The 21,784-nt window shown below is 49.4% G+C and overlaps 1 protein-coding gene and 1 long non-coding RNA gene across 9 annotated transcripts; one reads left to right on the plus strand and one right to left on the minus strand.

Annotated features, from left to right (window-relative positions):
• On the plus strand, positions 1-2,801 carry LOC148003988 (uncharacterized). The gene is made up of 2 exons (XR_015627557.1): positions 1-456; positions 928-2,801. It is a non-coding gene; the product is annotated as an uncharacterized LOC148003988 (long non-coding RNA).
• On the minus strand, positions 1,615-7,136 carry Acp5 (acid phosphatase 5, tartrate resistant). 8 transcript variants are annotated; one of them, XM_087560660.1, is made up of 7 exons: positions 6,997-7,136; positions 6,763-6,896; positions 5,461-5,510; positions 4,796-5,062; positions 4,480-4,607; positions 2,680-3,025; positions 1,629-2,177 (listed from the first exon to the last, which is right to left on the minus strand). In XM_087560660.1, the coding sequence occupies exons 3-7, from the start codon at positions 5,482-5,484 to the stop codon at positions 1,935-1,937; spliced, it is 1,008 nt and encodes a 335-aa protein (XP_087416786.1). In that variant the 5' UTR covers positions 5,485-5,510; positions 6,763-6,896; positions 6,997-7,136; the 3' UTR covers positions 1,629-1,934.
• Positions 7,137-21,784: the final 14,648 nt, after the last annotated feature.

Here is a 21,784-nt window from a genome sequence, read left to right on the forward strand (position 1 = left end):
GGGTGCGAATCTTCTGAGTCCCATGAAAACGGTCGAAAGTTAACGTTACGAGACAAACCTGTGAAGAGCTGTGGTGGAGTAAGGGACCTTGAATACAGCCGTGCTCAGCTGGTGATCCACGCCCATGAAGAATGAGATGCCGAGGACAGATATCGAAGAAGATAGGAAAAGCAGAGCGGTCTGGGGTGTAGCTTAGTGGTAGGGCGTTCGGAAGTGTGTTCAAAATGTCTGCATCCCACCCTCAGTACGGAGAGGAAAATGGAACCCGTCGCCCTGTGGTGAAATTACATGTGGAGAGTCTCAAAGCCTTCAGTTTAATTCTCCAAAGCCTCTAAAGCCGGATCCTTATGTGGTGGTATATCTGAGGAATTCTTGCTCATCCTTGACTGCTTACTGGGGTCTGGCGACCACTTGTAATTCCAGTCCCGGGGGACCCAGCGCCCTCTTCTGGCCTTTGTAGGTACCTGCAAGTACGAGGTACACATACACATACACAAAGCAGGCACACACAGAGACATGAATAATGATAATAAATATAAAATAATTTAAACTTGGACTAGAGATGCAAGTCTGTTGGTGGAGTGTTTGTCTAGCATTCCTGAAGCCCCAGGACCCCGTCCTCGGCCCCACAGAAACCAGTGTGGTGTGAAACCTGTTAACTCCAGCCCCTGGGGACTGGAAGTAGGGTGAGCCAGAGTTCAAGGCCGGCCATCCCATATCACCCCCACCTCCCCACTTTACAGCAGTCTGAGCACACGAACTTTGAGAGTTCCTGTCTCAAACAAGCAAACAAAACAGGGAAGTGAGGATGGCCGGAGGGGAAGAGTTCTGCCTGCAGGAGGATGGCTCTAGACAGGAAGTTGGAAGACTTGCTATGTCCTTCTTTCTGAGGGTAACTGATTGACTGATTTTTTTTTTTTGAGACAGGGTCTCTCCATGTAGCATGAGCTGGACCTTGATGTGTAGACCACGGTCCAGAGCTCACAGAGATGAGCCTGCCTCGATCTTCTCGTGGATAAACTAAAGCATGCTGCACCAAGCCAGCTGTCCATTTTCAGCAGGACCTCGCCTCTGCCAGACTGGCCTGGGAGTTCTAGGTCTAAGTGGTCCTCTGCTCTCACTCCCCTGTGTGCCTGGGGATATCTCATCTGCAGCCAGGCACAATGGTAGCTGCCTATAATCTCAGTGGTGGGGGAGGTGGTGTGTGGACCACAGACAGCAGGATCTGAGTTCAAGGCCAGCCTGGGCTACATGAGAAAAACCAAAGGTCAAGGGTGCAGCTCAGTGGTAGAGCGTTGGGTAGCATGCAGGAGGCCTGTACTCCATGGCTCCTAGATTTCTCAGTCTCATAGCCCGGGGTGGCAGGGCTAACGCTCAGGTATTAAGTTAGTTGGCTACGTGTCAGACTAAGAGATGGACGGGAAGGCTGAAGAGATGGCTCAGCAGGTAATGGCACCTGCCATCAAGCGGAACCTGTTGTGTTTGATCCCTGGGACCCACGTGGTGAAAGGAGAGAACAGACCCCCACACATTGACCTTTGACTTCCACATGCCTAGCGGGGCTGCATTTACCCTGTACACACGTGCCTTTTAATCTTGATGACACACCCATTCTGGAGACAAGTACAGCCTTGTCAACTATTGTTTTTATTGAACAGCAGTGACAGTGAGATGCTTGATTTAAAAGAAAGCCCCACTCCCAAGAAAGGTCTACCCCAAAACCACAGGGTAAGCCTGGCTGTGGGGGCCAGTTGGTGTGAGTGTACTTCTTTCCTATATGTAAGCCTCTGTGGTTCCCCCTTCCCACTCTGCCAGAGTACCAGGGCAGAGAAAAAGCTGCCGGTGGGTGAGGTCCTCACAGGGCCCACCCATCAGGCTTGCAGAGGCTCCCTCCCTCAGACCCATTAGGGGATAAGCAGGACCCTTGTAGGTCTTCAGGGTCTGGGTCGCCTGGGGAGGCTGGTCTTGAAGAGTGATTTTCCAGAGGCTTCCACATACGTGATGCTCATTTCTTTGGAGCCTATCTCCACGTATGTGAAGCCACCCAGAGAGTCCTCAGATCCATAGTGAAAGCGTAGGTAGCCGTTGGGGACCTTTCGTTGATGCCGCACAGAAGGGTCCATGAAGTTGCCGGCCCCACTCAGCACATAGCCCACACCGTTCTCATCCTGAAGATACTGGGGGCAGAGGATACAAGGTTGGTCATCCCGGCCCTGCCTAGGTGACGACCAGGGGCTTCACCTCCATCTGCCTCAAACGTGGGGATAGGTCTACCCCTGACCACAGAGCTACCTTGAGCAAGCGGTGAATAGCCTCTCTTTGCTTCAGTTTCCCCATCTGCAGGAGTGGATCCTACTTCCCGGGCACGACTGGGAGTCACTTTGGCATTTAGGGGAACCCTTTTGTTTTTGGCAGTGTTGAGGATGAAATTCACAGATTCCTGCTTGGTAGGCAAGGACTCTATTCTGAGTCCCGGTCTTGGGCCCTCACTGGGGGATTCTAGTCGGAGCGCTAACGCTGAACCGGGCCCCCATCCATTCACTAGGTGGTCCTAGGTAAGGGTCCTACTGCTGAGCCACGCCCCCAGACCCTCACTGGGGAAGAGCGCAGCCACGTGGCACCTTGCAGTACAGTAAGAATTGCTCACCAGGCTCCCCACGCTATCCACAGATCCCTCACCTGCAGGTTGTGGTCATGCCCACACAGGTAGGCGGTGACCCCGTATGCAGCCAACAATGGCCTCAAGTTCTTGACCAGGCAGCGGGTGGGTCCGTGCTCGGCGATGGACCAGATGGGGTAGTGACCGGCCACCAAAACATAGTCCTCCTTGGCTGCTGCCAACTGTTTTTTGAGCCAGGACAGCTGAGTGCGGGCCACTCCCAGGTCTCGGGGCATTTCAGGCTGCTGGCTGACAAAGTCGTCGGAATTGCCACACAGCATCACGGTGTCCAGCATAAAGATGGCCACGGTGATGTTCGACCGCGGAACTTTGAAACGCAAACGGTAATAAGGGCTGGGGAAGTTCCTGCAGGGGGAACAGAAGCCATGGGGAAGACATTTTAGCAGAGACACTAAGGTTGGTTCTGGCCAAGGGACCTCCCGTTTTTATTTTTTTTTTAATTTTTTTTTTCTTTTGGTTCTTTTTTTTCCGGAGCTGGGGACCGAACCCAGGGCCTTGCGCTTCCTAGGCAAGCGCTCTGCCACTGAGCCAAATCCCCAACCCCAAAGGACCTCTTTTTAAGATGTGTGTTTGTGTGTGTGTGTGTGGTGTGTGTGTGTGTGTGTGTGTGTGTGTGTGTGCACGCACTCACATATACTCATGTTTGCACACGTGCATAGAAATCAGGGTGGCCAAGTTCATCTGTTGTTCCTCAAGAGCTGTTCATCTTGAGTTTTCTGATGTATTTCTCTATGTGTGGCGGGGCAGACACACCGATGTATCCACAGAAGCCACAGCAGGCCATTCAGTGTCCTGTCCCTCTCCACCGTGTTCATCTGAGACAAGGTCTCTCTTGACCCTGGCATATATCCCACCCTGGACTAACCTGGAAACTAGCAAGCACCCTACATCCTTTTGTCTTCCCTACAACCCCAGCTACTTTTTTTGTTTGTTTTGGGTTTTTTGTTTCCATTTTTTATTATTAGCACTTGTGAGTGAGGGTCAGAGGACAATTTTTCGTAACGGGTTCTCTTTTCTCAAAAGGTTCCCAGGATTGAACTCAGGTTTATGAGGCAAGTGATTTTGTATCCACTGAACCACTTATCCCTCAATCCTGCCTTCTGAGGCAGGGCATCTCACTGAGTGTAGGGCTCACCGACTCTGTAGGCTTCTCTGTCTCCACCTCCCCAGCACCATTACAATCACAGCCTCTACTCTGCTTTTAACACAGACTGTGTGGGCTGAACTCAGGTCCTTGTATTTGCTTACCAAGTGCTTTCCTGACTTCATGCTCCTTCGCCTCAAAAGGCTACTCTGGCTAGGCACAGTGGTGCACACCCGCCACCTCAGTACTTTGGAGGCCGAGGCAAGAGAATCTTAATTTTGAGACCAGCCAAGACTACATAGCAAGATCCCATCTCAAAAACAAGCAGATAAGTGTGGCAGTGCCTGTCTGAAAATGTACCCCGTAGGAGCTGGAGAGAGCAGCATCAGGAGTTCAAGATTATCCCTGGCTACGTGGCCAGCATGGGCTACACAACACCCCATTTGAACAAAACAAAACAAAACAAAGCGAAACAAAACACAGACCTTCCAAGGGCAGTGCCATGGATCAATGAGTAAAGCACCCACTGCCTGATGACCTAAACTCCATCCCTGGCAGCCACACAGGGGAAGGAGAAAACTGATTCCCATAATCTGTCCTCTGGCCTTCACACATGTGTTGTGCCCCCCACCCCCTCCCCATAAATAAAACACAATTAAATTGCCCCTGAGTGACATGGCGGCCTCTTCAGGGAAAGAGGGAAGTAAGTACTTACCAGCGCTTGGAGATCTTGGAGTAGGCAATTTGTGCCGAGACATTGCCAAGGTGATCATGGTTTCCAGCCAGCACGTACCAGGGGATGTTGCGGAGGGCACGGTCAGAGAACACATCCTCAAAGGTCTCCTGTGACAGACAGTAAGGGCATCCCCCCTCTGGGGTCAACAGTCACTCTGTTGCTTCTACTGAATCAGAAACCAAGGGCAAGGGAACCATCGGGAGTCTGAGGTCCTTCTGCCTTCTGCCCTCCCCAAGGGAAGGCCCCCATGTGGAGTGGCCTCCCACTGTCACCTCTGACTCCGCCAAGGACATACCTGGAACCTCTTGTCATTGGCGTCATGCACTCCAGTGAAGTAGAAGTTGTCCCCCAGGGACATGATGAAGTCAGCGCCCATAATCTGCACGGTTCTGGCGATTTCTTTAGCATTGGCCATTTCCCGGGCTGTGTGGAATGGGGCATTGGGGACCCCTCCCCAGTCACCCACAGCCACGAATCTCAGGGTGGAAGCTGGGGCTGTACAGTGAGCCAGGAGTGGGAGCAGCAGGATTTGCAGGCCCAGCAGCACCATCCACGTATCCATCTGTGAGGGAAGAGAGAGTCGGAAGTCTGTGGTAAGCACAGAGAGCGAGACCATAAGAACCACACCTTCCCTGGTCCAAGCAAAGACCAACCAGCTGAGCCTGGTCTCATGGTGCATGCCTATAAACTCAGGCACCTCAGAGGTGGAGCAACGGGATCAGAAGTTCAAGGCCAGTCTCAGCTACATGGAAGTTTAGGAAATGGAAACAGAAAGTCTGAGGTAAGAAAGACTAGACCTGTCCAACAAGATACACACATACACGCACACACACGCACACACCACCATCTACAGCTGTCAGTTCTACAGACACAGCAGCAGCAGTTGGGCCTACAGGAGCTGAGGAGCTAGGGAAAGTAGTCCCACAGGTCCTTCCACCACCCTGCCCCTCAGGCACTCACACTGGAGGAAGCACAGGTGGTCATAGAGGACGCAAGAGGCAAGGAAGCTCCTGGAACAGAAGCGGTGATCGCTGAGACTTTATTCTCTGGGGCAGAAGTGCATCATTAGGAAAGATGATGCACTTTCTCCGAGGACTGTCCAGGAGCCCTCCCCTTGGGTCATGTGAGCACCAGACTTCCCCAGAGCTGGACATGGGGCGGGGAAGGGAAGGGAAGCATCCAGGCCAGGCTGGACCGTGAGAACTTTCTCAAACCTAGCACAGTCAGGGGGCTGCAGGCCAGCCAGGGCCTGATGGAAATGTATACGGGGCATCTGTAGGTCCTGTGTGTGACCGACTGTATACTGTGCTGTGCTGACAGGGTCCTGTGTGTGACCGACTGTACACTGTGCTGTGCTGACAGGGTCCTGTGTGTGACTGACTGTACACTGTGCTGTGCTGACAGTGTCCTGTGTGTGACTGACTGTACACTGTGTTGTGCTGACAGTGTCCTGTGTGTGACTGACTGTACACTGTGCTGTGCTGACAGGGTCCTGGGTGTGACCGACTGTACAGTGTGTTGTGCTGACAGTGTCCTGTGTGTGACTGACTGTACACTGTGCAGTGCTGACAGTGTCCTGTGTGTGACTGACTGTACACTGTGCTGAGGCTGTGCTGGGCCTAAACCTGAACATCTGTGTTCCTACACCCGTGACCGCCTGTAACTCGCCATCACTCTCTCTGGGTGGGTGTCTTGGCTCTAGCAGGGGAACCTCAGTGGCTTGCCTGTGACATACACTCCAATTCTTCCTTCCTTTCTGTTTGTTTTGAGACAGTGTCTCAAGAAGCCCAGGCTGACCCCTAACTCCCTCCCCATGTAGCCAAGGATGACCTTGAACTCGTGAGCTGCTGCTTCTGAGTGTTGGAATCACAGGCCTAAATAATTCCTCTGTGGCGCCCATGTAACAGACCCTTGTCTCATCTGTTTTGTGTGTAAGTCCGGCTGCATCTCTAGTGTAAGTTGTGTATTTGAAGTCATCTAAGCGTGAGACTGTCTCCGAGTCCCCCTGCCTTTTCCAGGAAGTTCTGTGCACACTCTTCCCTGGCCTTCCACCCACCCGGTTTCCAGCCTGAGGAACTTCCAGAAGGCACACCCCACGTGGCTGTAGTCTTTTGACCTTGGCACCCACAGCAGCCAGCTGCAGGCCCATTTGACCGCAGAGCCCAGCGCTGTGGTAGGTGTGGCCAGCTTCTCACCTCCTCCCCTCCCTCCTTGGCTCCACACACCGCCCATTCTTTCCAGACTCATTCCTTGAACACTCACCACCAATCTCTCCCGTCCCTGCCAGCGCGGATCCGGAATCCCTGGTTCCGTGCTTTGCAAAAAGGCTCAGAGAGGGTCGGCGACTCACCCCGGGTCACCCAGCGGAGGGCTTGCTATGGAATCCCCGCTCGCACCTCTCAGTAGAAGAGAACAGGAAGGAAGTGGGGTGGCCTCAACAGACAGAGACCCCTCCCCCGTGGGAGGCAGAGCAGGGGCCTGGCCGGGGAGTCTCACCTTAGCGGTTGGCAGGATCCAGGACAAGCTGTGCCTACCCAACTGAGCTGCGGATCCGCGGGCAGTTCGCTCAGGGCTGCACGAGTTGTGAAGAGGCGGCGCCGGCCAGCCTTCGCCCACGGCTCCCTGCCTGCCCTACTGAGTCCAGAGTTGCAGAGGGCGGGTGCCTCGGTTTCCCCGCCCCGATCCTGCCTCAGCCATTACCTGGCGTCTTCCTTCCAAGATTCAGAGTCCCAGGAGTTGAGGGGGGTCCCGGGACCTGATTTCAGTACCACCCGCCTTCGACTCTTGAGGTGCTCGCAGCCTCTGGCGGCCGCGCTGGGGAGGTTCAGCCAGGGACTGAGCCGGGCTCCCTAGTCAGGTGTGCTGTCTCTAATCGGTCTCCCGGTCTTTTAGAAGGGGCGAGAAGGAGGCAGGGTGGCAGGTCAGCGGTGGAGGGCTTGCCTGGCACCAGAGCGGCTCTGGTTCCATGCCAGCAGCGAGTTTGGGGGCGTGCGGGGGAAAGAAGGGGCGGATTTGACTGCTATATGTGCCAGATAACAGCCACCTGTAAAACAGGCCTTCAGGATCGGGGAGAGGAGGAATTTAGGCAGAGAGGGACCCAGAGGGGCGGAGCAGAGCCATCCTCTTCCGCACTCTGCAGGTCTTTCCTGTTATTTCAAACAAGAATTTTTTGCACGTCTGCAGGGAGGCTGGGGATGTGACTCAGTTGGTAGAGTGCTTGCCAACACGTACGAAGCCCTAGGTCACAGACGCGGGGCGGTATAAACCAGGTACTCAGCTGTAACCCTGGGCCATGGGGAACACATCTGTAACCTCGGACCATGGAGGTCAGAGGGCCAGGAGTTCATGCTGAATCTCTTCTCCACAGCAAGTTCAAGACACGAGACTCTCATTCATAAATTAATAGGTTGTCCTTAGAAATAAAGCTGGGCCCCCATGGTGGTTCGCTTCTGTAATCCATCACTTGAGAGACAGAAGCAGATCTCTGAGTTAAAAGGTTGGCCTGATCTATTGAGAATATTGCAGGATGACCAAGGCTACATAGAGAGATCCTGTCTCTAAAAACAAAAACAAAACCCAACCCAAGTAACAAAGGAATCCCAAAGAATAAAGTCTGGTGATGGGCCTTCAAGATGGCTCAGAATGGCGCTCTCTGGCAAGTCCTGAGAGCCTGCATTCCACCAGGTGGAAGGACAGCAACAACTCCCAAAGGTTGTCCTCTGACTTCCTCATACGGGTTGTTGCCCTCCCAATAATAAGTAAATACACACCACAAAGATTTAAAGAGTCCCGGTGTGGTAGGTCATGACTGCTAATGGATGGTAGTGAGCTTGAGACAGCTGGGCTAAATCGGGAGGACTGGGTTAACCTGGGCTAAAGTGTGAGAGCCTGCCTAAAAAGAATACCCTTCCCAAAAAATGAATTCCGGGGGGAAAAGGACATAGTCCCAGGGGCCAGAAAGATACACCAGTGGATATCTTTCATATAACCCAGTACACTCATAACTGTACTCTGCTCTTGCAGAGGACCAGGTTTGGTTCCCAGGACACAAGCCAGGCTCCTCATGACCGCCTGTAACTCCAGCACCAGGTCAACTGATGCCCTCTGCTGGCCTCTGTAGGCACCTGCACTTATGTGCACTTACACACTCCTAGAGGACCAGCTGGTTAACAAGTACTGAAGGAGAGGCAGTTTCTTCATTGGTGAGGTATCCATGCTCCTGTAAGCAAGCCTAAGGAAATTCACTGGGACACACACACACACACACACACACACACACACACACACACACACACACTGCACAGTCACACAAAGACATGGAGGTAGACAGGATAGGAAAGGTTCTTACAATGGAGCCTGAATTTGGCCTGGAACCCACATCAAAGTGGAGGGAGAGAACCACACACACAAAGTTATTTTCCGATCGCTACAGTTTTGGCGTTTTTGTTTGTTTTTTGAGACAGCGTAGCTGTAGCTGTTCTGGAACTAGATAGGTAGAGCAGGCTGTCCTTGAACCCACAGAGATGTCTGCCTTTGCTTCTAGAGTGCTGGAATTAGAGGCCACCGTGACTGGCAGACCTCCACAGTCTTTCCATAGCACCCATGTGAGCTCACACAGTATATCACACACACAAATATTAAAGCTAAAAATGTTTGAAGTAGAAGGGGGTAGGCGCACGTGTGTGTACATGCATACACACACACACACACACACACACACACTGAGGGAAGTCTTCCTCTGATGTCTCAATCACATCATGTGACTCTGAGCTAATGTGTGAGCACCCCCACCACCACCCCTCATCCTCCCATCCCCTAAGCCCCCTACTCCCTGTGTGCCTTGCCCTGAGCTCCACAGCTGCGGCCGATGAGAAAATACCAGCTAGGGCTGGTGAGCGGGCTCAGTGTGTAAAAGTGCTTGTTGGCGAAGATGACGGGAGGATAGAATGGGCCTCCGAGTTGTGTGTGGATACTTACACATGCCGTACATGCAGTGATGAAATTAAGCAAATGACACAGGCCAAGCTGGCCGAGGTGACCACACCTGGGATCCCAGCACCGGGAAGGCAGAAGACAGAGGACCAAGAGCTTCAGGCCAACATCAGCCACAGAACCAGAGCCTGCATAAAAAATAAAACAAGCAGACAGGTTAGGCTGGCCTGACTTTAAACTCCTGGTCCTCCAGAGCACTGAGGTTATAGGTCAGTGTCAAAAAAACCTGTTTTCGGGGTTGGGGATTTAGCTCAGTGGTAGAGCGGTTGCCTAGGAAGCGCAAGGCCCTGGGTTTGGTCCCCAGCTAGGGGGGCGGGGGGGGACACACCTGTTTGCTTGCTTGTTTTCAGACAGTGTCACAGGAACTCACTAGGAGACCTGGCTGACCTCAAATTCCCAGAGCTTGGCGTGCCCCTCAGGCGCTGGGCACAAAGGCGTACTCCACCATGTTGCGCTCTGCTGATTGGATTTTACACTCTTTGTATTTTTTGAGATTAGGATTTGTAGTTAGTCCAGGCTGCCCCGAATTCCTTCCTGGCCTCAAGCCATCCTCCTGCCTCAGTCTTCCAAGTAGCTGAGACAACAGGTATGTACCACCATGCCCAGCTGGCTCAATGTCTATTCATTTTTCTGTGCCTTAATTTGCCTTCAGAGAAAAATGGGGTACCATTCATAATTGTCTTTTGTTTTTAACTTTAATGACCTGAATTGGGTTTAAACTCACTAGATAGCAGAGACTGGCCTTGAACTCCTGATCTTCCTGCCTCCACCTCTCTAGTGCCAGGACCACAGGAAGAACAACCATGCTAGCTCCCCATCCAATCCACCCCCACCCTGCAGCGTCAGCCTCAGGTCAACCCTGTGCTGGAGCTCCTCTCCAGCTGGTGCATCTGTCCCTTCCTCCTCCTGCCCTTTCTTTTTCTACTGTCTTCCAACCTGGCTTCTCTGACTCACCTTCTGAGGGAGCTGCTGACCTCTGGCCTCTGACCTCTGGCCTTTGACCTCAGGGCCTTTGCCCTCAATGTCCCACCTACTTGAAGGATCTTCCTTCTTCCAGTGGTGCTCCAGGGTTCCTGCCCTGTCACTCCCTTGATTTTCTGTCTTTCTCTCCCTCCCTGCCCACGCCAACCCGCACCCACACAGACCCTGGCTGTGGAACCCAGGGTCTCCTGATCTACCACTGAGCCACACCCAAGTCCCCAGACTTATCATCGCTGTAGCTTTCCTGTAGCACATTATCAATGTCTGACCAGTGTCGTGCGTATTTATCTTCTTTTTCCTCGTCTCTCCAACTGCGTGACTGTCTCACAGTAACTTTTTCTGCCGGTGAGTTTTGTTTCTTTGTTTGGTTTTTGACATTTGAGACAGGGTTTCACATAGCCCAGGCTAGCCTGGAACTTTGTGCAGCTGAGAACGACCACCTTCTGGTCCTCCTGGCTGGGATTATAGGATCCCCCACAGCACTCCATTCTTTCTCTGTGGTATCTCTGGCTGTGCCTCTAGCGTCAGGATCGCACACGCGTCTTTGGCATGTGACAGGATCAGTGAAGCCTTTGAAAACTGCTCTTTCCATCCGTCCTCCATCAAGCCTGAATATGCTGCCTACTGGGCTCTCCTTAACTCCCTCCTCCAGAAGGGAGGGAGCAAAACTGAATGTGTGTGTGTGTGTGTGTGTGTGTGTGTGCGTGAGTGTGTGTGTGTGAGTGTGTGGTGTGTGTGAGTGTGTGGTGTGTGTGAATGTGTGTGTGTGGTGTGTGTATGAGTGTGGTGTGTGAGTGTGTGTGTGTTGTGAGGGTGTGTGTATGTGAATGTGTGTGAGTGTGTGGTGTGTGTGTGAGTGTGGTATGTTAGTGTGCTGTGTTTTGTGAGGGTGTGTGTATGTGTGTGTGTGGTTTGTGGTATGTAGTGTGTGGTGTGTGTGGTATGTAGTGTGTGGTGTGTGTGGTATGTAGTGTGTGGTGTGTGTGTGTGTGTGTGTGGTATGTGTGAGTATGTGTGAGTGTGTGTGATGTGTGTGTGTGTGTGTGTTTAAGGGATTTCGTGGCTGAAGAGATGTCTAAGTGGTTAAGAGCACCGACTGTTCTTCCAGAAGGCCAAGTTGATGGTGGTGCACAACTGTCTGAAACCCCAATCCCAGGGGATCTGATGCCCACTTCTGACCTTCACAGGCATCAGGTGTGCACACAGTACACATACAAAGTGCAGCCACACACTCATATACAGAAAACAAATCTTAAAAAATAAAATAAAAACACCCAACCAGACTCGAGTGGCTTACATGATGGGGGCTTGCTCTCAAAACAGTGGCTGTCTCACTCCTGGTAGGCTGAGAACCGGTAGCTGCTTCAGTGCACAAGGTTGAATGCCTCAGAAGTCCCAGTCTTGTGGTGAATTCCTGGGCAGCCGCTGGCCTGAGGAAGGTGGAGGAAGTTATGTTCCAATGTCAGTGAAGGACATTGTCAGTGAATGTGAAAGCAGCAGCAATAGAGGCCCTCAAAAGGAGAGGCAGGGGGTTGGGGATTTAGCTCAGTGGTAGAGAGCTTGCCTAGCAAGCACAAAGCCCTGGGTTTGGTCCCCAGCTCCAAAAAAAAAAAAAAAAAAGGAACAACAACAACAAAAAAAGTTGGCTAAAAGGAGAGGCAGGCGAGTGGGCGGGCAGGCAGGTAGGCAGGTAAGCAGGTAGGTAGGTTGGCAGGTAGCCTGGCAGGTGGCCTGGCAGGTGGGCAGGCAGGTGGGCAGGCAGGTGGGTTGGCGGGTGGATGGGCAGGCAGCTTTCCAGATCTGGGCCACCCGAAAGAAGGCACCACCCATACAGATGAGAGAAGGGTATCCCCCTCTTGTAACCCTTCTTGAAAACACAAGTTCATCCAGAGGAGTCACATCTTGGTCCAGATCCCATCAGGTTGACTTGAGAGGTTCATTTTTTTGGATCCCATTTTATCTCCACTCAGAAACTAGGCTGTGCGCCTTTTGCCGTCTATTCTGGGTGAAAGGTGCTGTGCCTCTTCAGTTCAGCAGCTGATCCGACTGACTATGTCACTTTAAGACTGGCTTCTGAAGCCTCGGGTTAGTGTCTCAAAGTGACACTACGGGCAGCTAGGCAAAGCCTCCGCAGGGAATTGTGCCTCTCTAATTTGAAGCCCAGGGAGAAAAGAGGAGGGGGACTTACCTCTGCCCTTTGCTCCCAATACTTATGTGGCTCTCAGAGCATGCGTTCACATGGTAAAAGCTCGCTGTGAGTTTGCACATTCAGATCATAGATTGAATAAGAGTTTATAACGGAGAATGCCTATGTGCACAACACTAGGAGCAACTATCTGGGTTAACTTTCACCATTTCTCCTGGCCTGCAGGGTCATGGAAAAGTTTTAGACTATAACTAAGCCATCCTTGAAGCTTTGTTTGGACAAATTCAGTCAATATCTTACTTCCTGTTTTTGCACCTGGGGTCCTGTGATATATATGTGACCTTCGGTTAATGGTTTCTGTAGCCCCTTGGAATGTGCCCTAAGTTTTAGAAGTCTGCTGTTACCTCAGAAGCAGTCCGGTTATAAAAGGGACTGAATGTCTCTGTGGGGGTTGCCATTTGGAAACAATTGTACCCCTTGCCCGCTAGATGTTTACTGAGTCTGTGGTCTTCCTTCAGCGAAGGACCCTTACAGACTGTCAGTCAAGTTGACTGTCAAGGACAGCCATCACACTTCCATGGGGTTCTACCACCTCCTGCCAGCCTGACTGTATTCCAGGAACTGTTTTCTTTGCCTTTCCCCACCCAGGCAGAGTCTCATGTTCCCCAGACTGACCTCAAACTTACTACGTAGCCGAGGCTGGCCTTAAACTCCGAATCTTCCTGCTTACACCTCCCAAGTGCTCGGATGACAGGTATTTGTCACCCCCTACTCCCCCCACTCAGTTCACTAGAGTGAGTAGGCTCAGATGCTAATTTGATGGCGGTCTGGAAAGTAAGGGCCTACCTAGCTTGCCATAGGAGCAGCAGAGTAGTTTTCTTTTTAACTAAAGGCTTGAAGAAAACCGTCTCCAAAGGTGTATTTTATTTATCCGGTTGTAACCTATTTAATGGAGGTAAAGTCTGGCTTATAGGGCAGGCTGTCCTGGAACTCAGAATACCCCTGCCTCTGCCCCAGTGCCAGGGTGTTCAGATTTTTGTTATTGTCATTTTTTTAAAAATTTTTTTCAGTACTGGAGGTGGAACTCGGGGCCTCGAACAACCACTCCAGCTCTGAACTGACCTCTTCCTCCCTGCTCTTTCCTTACCTCCTTTCCTCCTTCCTTAGTAAAGGGAAATTAGAGATGACCAGCAGCTAGATGACTGACGGTTTGGTCAACGTCGGAACTGCAATCAACTTGATAATTCAGATTTGTTCTAACAAACACTGAGTGCTAGGTGGGAGCAGGTGGGAAAAAGCGCATCCTATAGTAGAACCAGCCAAGCCCAGAGTAGCAGTGTAAGCTGCCATTCTACTATTGAGTATGTAGAGGTGGGGAGGCAGGAGACAAGGTTATCCCCTCCTGAGTCAAGGCCAGCCTGGGCTAGTTGACATACTGTTTCCAAACACTGAAGAGGCTAGGCTTGGTGCTGCATGCCTTTGACCCTTTGATTCCAATGCTTGGCAGGCAGAGTCAGCAGGAACTCTGTGATTCTGAGGCCAGCTTGAGTTACATAATGGCAGGCCAGCCAGAGTCAGAGAGAGAGAGAGAGAGAGAGAGAGAGAGAGAGAGAGAGAGAGAGAGAGAGAGAGAAAGAGAGAGAGAGAGAGAGAGAGGCAGTGGATGAAAGTGTTGCTCCCATATCTAAGACCTTAGTTCCAGGTCTTGTGGTAGAAGGAAAAATTACTCTTGCAAATTGTCCTCTGACCTCCATATAGGCATTGTCACACACACACACACACACACACACACACACACACACACACACCTAAAAATACACATACATACATACATGTAAATTAAACGTAAATTAAAAAAGAAAACCGCCCAGAAATCTATAGCCCTTGAGCACGAGTCTCCTTCACACACACCCTCACAGGCGCTCCCCCCGTGAGTGAAGCCTGTGCTCATCCCATGAGCCCGTCCTAGTGAACAGCCCTTCAGCCTCCAGTTCCTGGACGCTTACCCCAGTTCCACATCTTTCCCATGGGTCACCTGCTCACACTTTCCTAGGCCCCGCAGTGCTCTGACCAGCGAGTTCTTCAGCCTGAACCTGAGGCTGTAAGACTTGTCCACATCTGACTTCCTGCTACAGACACTTTAGTCACAGGGGCCGGATCTGCTCTCCCCACTGAGGGCCCATGTGGAATTAAAGCAAGTTTCAGGCAGTGGAAAGACAGTTTTACAATAACTCATTTTGGGGCAGGATCTTCTGTAGCCCAAGCTGGCCTTGGGCTCTCTGTGTAGCCAAGGATGACCCTGCTCTCTTCTGCTTCCCCCTCGGATGCTGGGGTGACAGGTGTGTGTCACCACCATCTGGTCTCCATGGTGCTGGGGTGACAGGTGTGTGTTACCACCATCTGGTTTCCATGGTGCCCGGGAATGGACGGTGCTGGGGAATGGAAGTTACACCCATGCACACTAGGTGACTTAGTTAGAATTTCAATTGCTGTGATAAGACAGTATGACCAAAAGCAACTTGGGGAGGGAAGGGTATTCCATGTACCCTCCAGGCAACAATCCGTGGTGGGGATTAAAGGGAAGCACCCACCATCTTATCCACACACCATCCATCCAGTTTCCTCACTCACTCTCTCACTCGCTGGCCAGTGAGCCCCTGGAATCTTTGCTGTCTCCACCTCCCCAGTGAGACACTGTAGAAGCGCACCACCACCATATCCAGTTTTTATTACTATTATTTTAGTATGTATTTTAAGTTATGCATGTGTGTGTGTGTCTGTGTGTGTGTGTGTCTGTGTGTGTGTGTGTCTGTGTGTGTGTGTGTGTGCATCTACACACATACGAGTCCATGAGCAAGTCGTCTGCTCTCTTGGAGCTGGCAGCAGTACTGAGCCACCCAGCTTGGGCTCTGGGAACGAAATCTGGGTCCTCTGTAAGAGGCTCGTAACTGCTCTTTTAAATATTTAAATAAGTATGTGATTAGAACCCAAGTTCCATTCCTCAACTGCACCAGGTGGCTCACAACTGCCCTGACTTCAGCCCCAGGGGATCTCACATCTGCTTCTGACCCTCATGGGTACTGTGTGCGTATGATCACATTAAATTCTTGGACACACACACACACACACACACACACACACACTTAAAAACCAAAATCTTTTAAAATTACTTTTAAATGTTTATTCATTTGTGTACTCACACATCACAGCATGTATGTGGAGCTTGAGGGGCAACCTTGAGACACAGTTCTCTTCTTTCACCGTGTAGGTTCCAGAGGTGGAACTCCGATTGTCAATTGGCAAAAGCCTTGCCTTTATGGGTGGGGCCACCTTACTGCCCCCTCCTCTGTTCTGGGATCCAGCTCAAGTCCATGCAAAATAAATATTTGGTTGACAGAGACATCTCCCATCTCTTCCAGAAAAGTGTATTTGTGCTCCTCGCATGTAATTGGTTATTGCCTTTAATCTGTTATTGTATGTAATCTGTTATAGGGCAAATGTCTCTTGGTGAGACAGTCCTGGGCTGTGTGTAGGAAGCTCCCTTCCTTTGTTCTTGTAGCTTTTAATGTCTCTTCCTCTGCATGTGAATTTTACTCTTCTGGAATACACACTTGGTGGTGGTGGGATGTTCTCATGTAGCTCAGGCTAGCCTCTAATTCCCTATGTAATCAGGAATGACCTCTGAACCTCTTATCTTGGGATTACAGGCTCATGTGACCAGACTTGATAAGCTACTCACTGAGAATAGAAACTGGGGCTGGAGAGATGGCACAGTAGTTGAGAGCACTGGTTTCTCTTTCAGAAGACGCAGGTTCAATTCCTAGCATCCACTTGGCAGCTCACAACCATCGTAACACCAGACGGAGGAGATCTGACGCCCTCTTCTGACCTTCCTGAGCACTAGTTATATATGTGGTCCACAGACATGCACACAGGCAAAAATACCTGTATACATAACAGGAAAAGAAACAAATGTAAAGAATAATTTTTAAAACAGAAAAGAGAAACCATATAGTAGAACAACAAGGGAACCCATAAAGACTTCAGTTTCATAAGGGAAGCCGAGTGAACCGTGTCAGCTTTACGTCCAGCAACCGCTACTTCTGCTTATGTATTAACCTCACCAAGGCCACAAGCAAGGAGGTTCACGCCTGCAATCTCAGGTCTCGGAAAGCTGAGACAGGAGGATTGCTGAGTTCGAAGCCCATCTGGGCTGCATAGGGAGACTGTCTTAAAACAACAGCAGCAAGCGGACAAACTGCTTCGAGCCAGCTCCCTGGAAGAGAAAGGGAGCTAGCGCCCTCTTGTGGGCAGAGCTAGCCCTACGCCCGTGGGTCTGGACTATTAAAAAAAGGTAACAAACGCATCCTCCGCACTGGATGATGGTTAGTGCAGAATCTGTGTGCCCTAAACCAGTGACAGGGTAGGAGGAACAGAAGCAGGAAAAATAGATGTGCTCTACCCCAGACGTCACAGTCCACTCTGGAAGGCAAATTCACATTAAAAATTTATTGATTTATTTAGCTTGTGGCAGGGTCGGGGAACCAGGGAGCTGGAGAGATGCCTCAGCCAATAAGAGCACTTGCTGTTTTTGCAGAGGACCTGGGTTCAGTTCCCTGGACCCAAATTGGTGACTCACAACTGCCTGTAGCTACAGTCCCAGGGGATCTGACCCCTCTTCTGACCTCTGGGCTCCTGCAAGCACATATAATACACATACATACACTCAGGCACACAAGCATAAAATAAGATGCCTATGTGAATCTTTTAAAAATATTTAAATGTTTCCTTGTTTTATAAAAGCTGAGTATTTTTGGTGAGTGACAGCATTGTATATGTAATATTAAATCCCCGTCTTTAGAGTTAGCGTTGCCAACCCGATATACATGGGAAGAAGGAAACGTAGTTGAGGAATTGCCACCATCAGATTGGCCTGCGTGTGTATTCGTGGATCACTTTCTTGATTTCTAGTCGATTTAGGAGGGTTTGTCCACCATGGGTGGTACCATTCCCTAGGCAAGTGGGTTTGGACTGTACAAAAAAGGTAGCTGAGCAAAACAAAGCAAGCAAGCAAGCCAGTAAGTAGCGTTCCTTCCTGGCTTCTGCTTCAGTTCTTGCCTCTGGGTTCTAGACTCTGCTCTGTCTTCTCTTGATGAGGAACTGCAACTTGTAAGCCAAATAAACCCTTTCCTTCCCCAAACTGGTTTTGGTCAGTGTTTATCATAGCAACAGAGAAGCAAACTGCCACAACCCCTCCAGGGAGTTTCGCAGGAATTGAGCTCTCAGTGACATCATTATCCTCTGGTAATGGGAAGCGATTTAACTGTTAAATCATATGTGGATACAAAAGCCTTGAAAACTAACAAAATTGCATAGTGAAAACGTACTTCCAGAGAAAATGTGCATTAATCAAATTACACAAGGACAATCTAGTTTATTGGCAATTATTCAAGCATAAAAAAATTATAAAATCCCGGGCTTGGTGATAACCGGCTTTACTCCATGAGTTTGAAGCCACCATGGGCCACATAGTGAGATCCTGTCTGCAAATAAGGACAGACAATAACAACAACAGCTGATCCCACCAGCCAGCCCTGTCACAGAGTTTGCAGCCTGTGATACAGCTGTGACCACTGAAATAAACTGTGCCACGTGTCTGAAACCATGGCACGGCACAAGCTTGTTGACTTGGTGCCCACTCAGAGTGCTGGACTTTGGAAACATCAGAGCAAGTACCAAGTCTCCCTGACATGAGAGGCTTCTGGAGGACCTCTGAGGTCAGGCCCGGGGATTCCTCCACTCGCAGATAAGTCCACAGACTGTGACCTGACTTCTTGTGCAGCATAGGGAAGGTGAAGCTCAGATCTAGTGTTTTTCTTCTATAGATTTTTAAATTGAGACCAATTTTCCATACAATATACTCTGATAACCCCTTCCCCCCACAACTCTTCCCACCTCTCACTCACCCATCTCTACCCACCCTCCTCTTTAAAAAACAAACAGTTGGTGGTGGTGGCACACACCTTTAATCACAGAACTTAGCCTGATCTACAGAGTGAGTTCCAGGACAGCCAGGGCTACACAGAGAAACCCTGTCTCAGACAGACAGACAGACAGACAGACAGGCAGGCAGACAGACAGAAACAAAAAACATAACATAAAAAACAGAGGCAAAGATATACAAGCAAAAGACCAATAGGACAAAAATGCTCAAGCAAAGCAATTTGAGACAATCAGTCTCTAAAAATACTGTTAAGTTCATTTTGTGCTGGCCATCTACTACTGGATAGCGCCTACCGTAAAGTGTGGTTTATAGGCCCAGTGAGATTTCTTGGGGCGGCAGTTGGCCTACTCTTCCACACAGTTCCTTGAGCCCTGAAGGGATGGAGACATCCCCTTTAGGACTGAGTACTCCAAAGTCTCTCACCCTCTGCACATTGTCCATTTATGGGTCTCTGTTAGTTCCCTCTGATGGCCACTTGATCCCCTTGGCCATCTTCAGTTGTCTTATTGCTCTAGCTAAGACTTCAAGTGCTCAGCGCTGGAGTGATGGCTCAGTGGTTAGGAGTGCTGACTGTTCTTCCAGAGATCCTGAGTTCAATTCCCAGTTACCACATGGTGGCTCACAACCATCTATAATGAGATCTGATGCCCTCTTCTGGTGTGTCTGAAGAGAGCAACAGTGTATTTATATAGAATAAATAATTAAATCTTTAAAAAAGACTTCAAGGGCTACACCGAATAGTTATGGAGACAGTGGACATCCTTGCACTGTTCCTGGTTTTAGTGGAAATGCTTTGAGCGTAGATTGATAATGGCTTGCTGTAAACAGCCTTAATTATGTTGAAGTATATGCCTTGTATCTTTAGTCACTCTAGGACTTTTATTATGAAGGGGTGTTGGACTTCGTCAAAGATCTATTTTCTGCAGCCAGTGAGGTGATCATGTGGTTTTTGCGGTTCAGTCTGTTTATGTGGTAGAATACATTCACTGATTTATGTGTGTTGAGTCATCCCTGCATTGCTGGGATCAAGCCTACTTAAGCATGGTGGATGATTTTTCTATCCGTTTCTTGGACTTGGTTTGCAAGAATTTTACTGAGAATTATTGCATCTATGTTCATAAGGGATGTTTGGCCTGTAATTTTATCTTTTGTTGCTGTTGCTTTGTCTTTGTGTGGTTTGGGGATCAGTGTAATAGTGTCTCCTAAAAAGAATTAGAAAACGTTCCTTTGGTTTTTATTTTGTGGAGTAATTTGAGCAGTATTGGTGTTCTTTGAAGGTCTGGCAGAATTCTGTGCTGAATCCATCTGGGCCTGGGCTTTTGTTTACTACTTTTATTTCACTATGGGTCTGTGTAAATTGCTTCTCTGATCTTCATTTAACTTTGGTGGGACACACACACACACACACACACACACACACACACACACACACGAATCCATTTCCAGTTTGGTAGAATACAGAAATTTTAAAAAATATGTTAAGATTCTCTGGATTTGGGGGGGTATTTTTTGTAATTCTTTTCATCTCCAATATTATTAGATTATAAAGTTTTTCTCTCTTTGCTTTTTAGTTAATTTGGCTAAGGGTTTGTCAATCTTATTGATTTTCTCAAAGAAGAATGCTTTGTGTCATTGACTATATCGCTTTGTTTGTTTCAGTTTGATTGATTTCAGCCCTGATTTGATTATTTCTTGGTCATTATTTCTTCCTTTTGTTCTGCAGTTTTCAGTTTGCTGGCAACTTATTAGTGTGAGATCTCTAAGTTTTTGTTTTGTTTTGTTTTGATGTAGGCGCGTAGTGCTATGACCTTGCCTCTTAGAACCACCTCCACTGTGTCCCATAGGTTTTAGTATGCTGCATTTTCATTTTCATCCAATTCTAAAAAGATTTAAATTTCTTTCACGATTTCTATTTTGATTCATCTTCATTCAGTAGACAGTTGTTCAGTTTCCAAGAACAACATTCTGTTGTTGACATACTGCCTTAATCCATGGTGATAAGATAGGGTGCATGAGTTATTTCACTTATCTTGTGTCTGCTGAGACTTGCTTTGTGTCCAAGTGTGTGGTCAAGTTCAGAGAAAGGTCCGGGGGCTGCTGAGAAGGAAGTTTAACTCCAGCATTTTTCTCTTTACCTTTTGTTTGGGTGGCCTGTCTGTTGGAGGGAGTTGGGTACTGAAGCCACCCACTGTAGGCTTAGATTTTCCTAAACCTACTTTATTTAGGGTTCTTGAACACTTCAACCTCCCTTCTAGCCCACCAACCAGAGGAGGGGGAAAAGGTTTATAAGAAAAGAGGGTTGTGGAGCTGTCTAGAAGTAGTGCATTCTTTGGGTGATTCCACTCTTCATTGTCAGGATACCAGCAGTTCAGTCCAATAGCAAACACCAAACACGATTCAGTAGCAGCAGCTCGATCCAGCAGAAACTGCCAGCCTCTGCTGAGTAGGCGTCAGTCAACAGAAGTGGCAAGAATCAGTCGGAATACTGTGAGACGTTCTTTGGCACAGTTCTATGACGTGTAGACCAGGAAAAACCAGTGAAGCCAGCAGCAATGCAAGTGCGACCTTTCACTGTCTGTTGGGTTCTACTTATACTCTTTCCAGACATCACATACCCTCTTAGTGTTCACTCCAGCAAAATATCACATGTCCTCTCACACCTTCAGATAGCTTATAAGGAAACAGTTGTCTGGGTTCAGGTATCTCAAGGACAACTTCTCCATCTTGCTAGCAGAGTCAAATTAAGTTCATGTTCCCAGGCCTGGGATCCAACTCCTATCCTGATTGGTGGAAACTCCTTTGCTCAACCCACCTTGCTCCCCCTGGCTTTATGGTTTCACCTTTAAGCTGTACAACATCCCTTCAGGGTTGCAGTCCAGCTCACCGGTCTGATCTCTGGCCCTGGTTGCTCAGAAATGGCTTAATTAAAATAAATTTTGTCATCTGCATGGACCTGGTGTTTGAGTAGTGTTGGATCTAAGCAGACCCCATAACACAGGAAAGACCTAATCTGGGTCTGCACCAGGAAGCAGAGTCTCAGATCCAATTCTCTGAACATCAGAAGGAAAGAATCAGAACTGGAGCTGGTAAGAGGGTTAAAGAGCAAAGGAACTCACTCCCAGTTTAATGGCCTGTTTGATTCCCGGGACCCACGTGAAGAA

The sequence above is a fragment of the Rattus norvegicus genome, chromosome 8, assembly GCF_021556685.1.
Source record: "Rattus norvegicus strain SHRSP/BbbUtx chromosome 8, alternate assembly SHRSP_T2T, whole genome shotgun sequence".
Taxonomy (NCBI): domain Eukaryota; kingdom Metazoa; phylum Chordata; class Mammalia; order Rodentia; family Muridae; genus Rattus; species Rattus norvegicus.

What these genes read in the sequence shown, in the direction of transcription:
- Acp5 (XM_087560661.1), bottom strand. Translation starts at nt 5,484, where the DNA reads ATGACCACCTGTGCTTCCTCCAGT. An exon ending in TCCAAGATCTCCAAGCGCTG is followed by an intron (nt 3,026 to 4,479) that starts GTAAGTACTTAC and finishes TTCCCCCTGCAG; the next exon opens with GAACTTCCCCAGCCCTTATT. An exon ending in GGCATGACCACAACCTGCAG is followed by an intron (nt 2,178 to 2,679) that starts GTGAGGGATCTG and finishes CTCTGCCCCCAG; the next exon opens with TATCTTCAGGATGAGAACGG.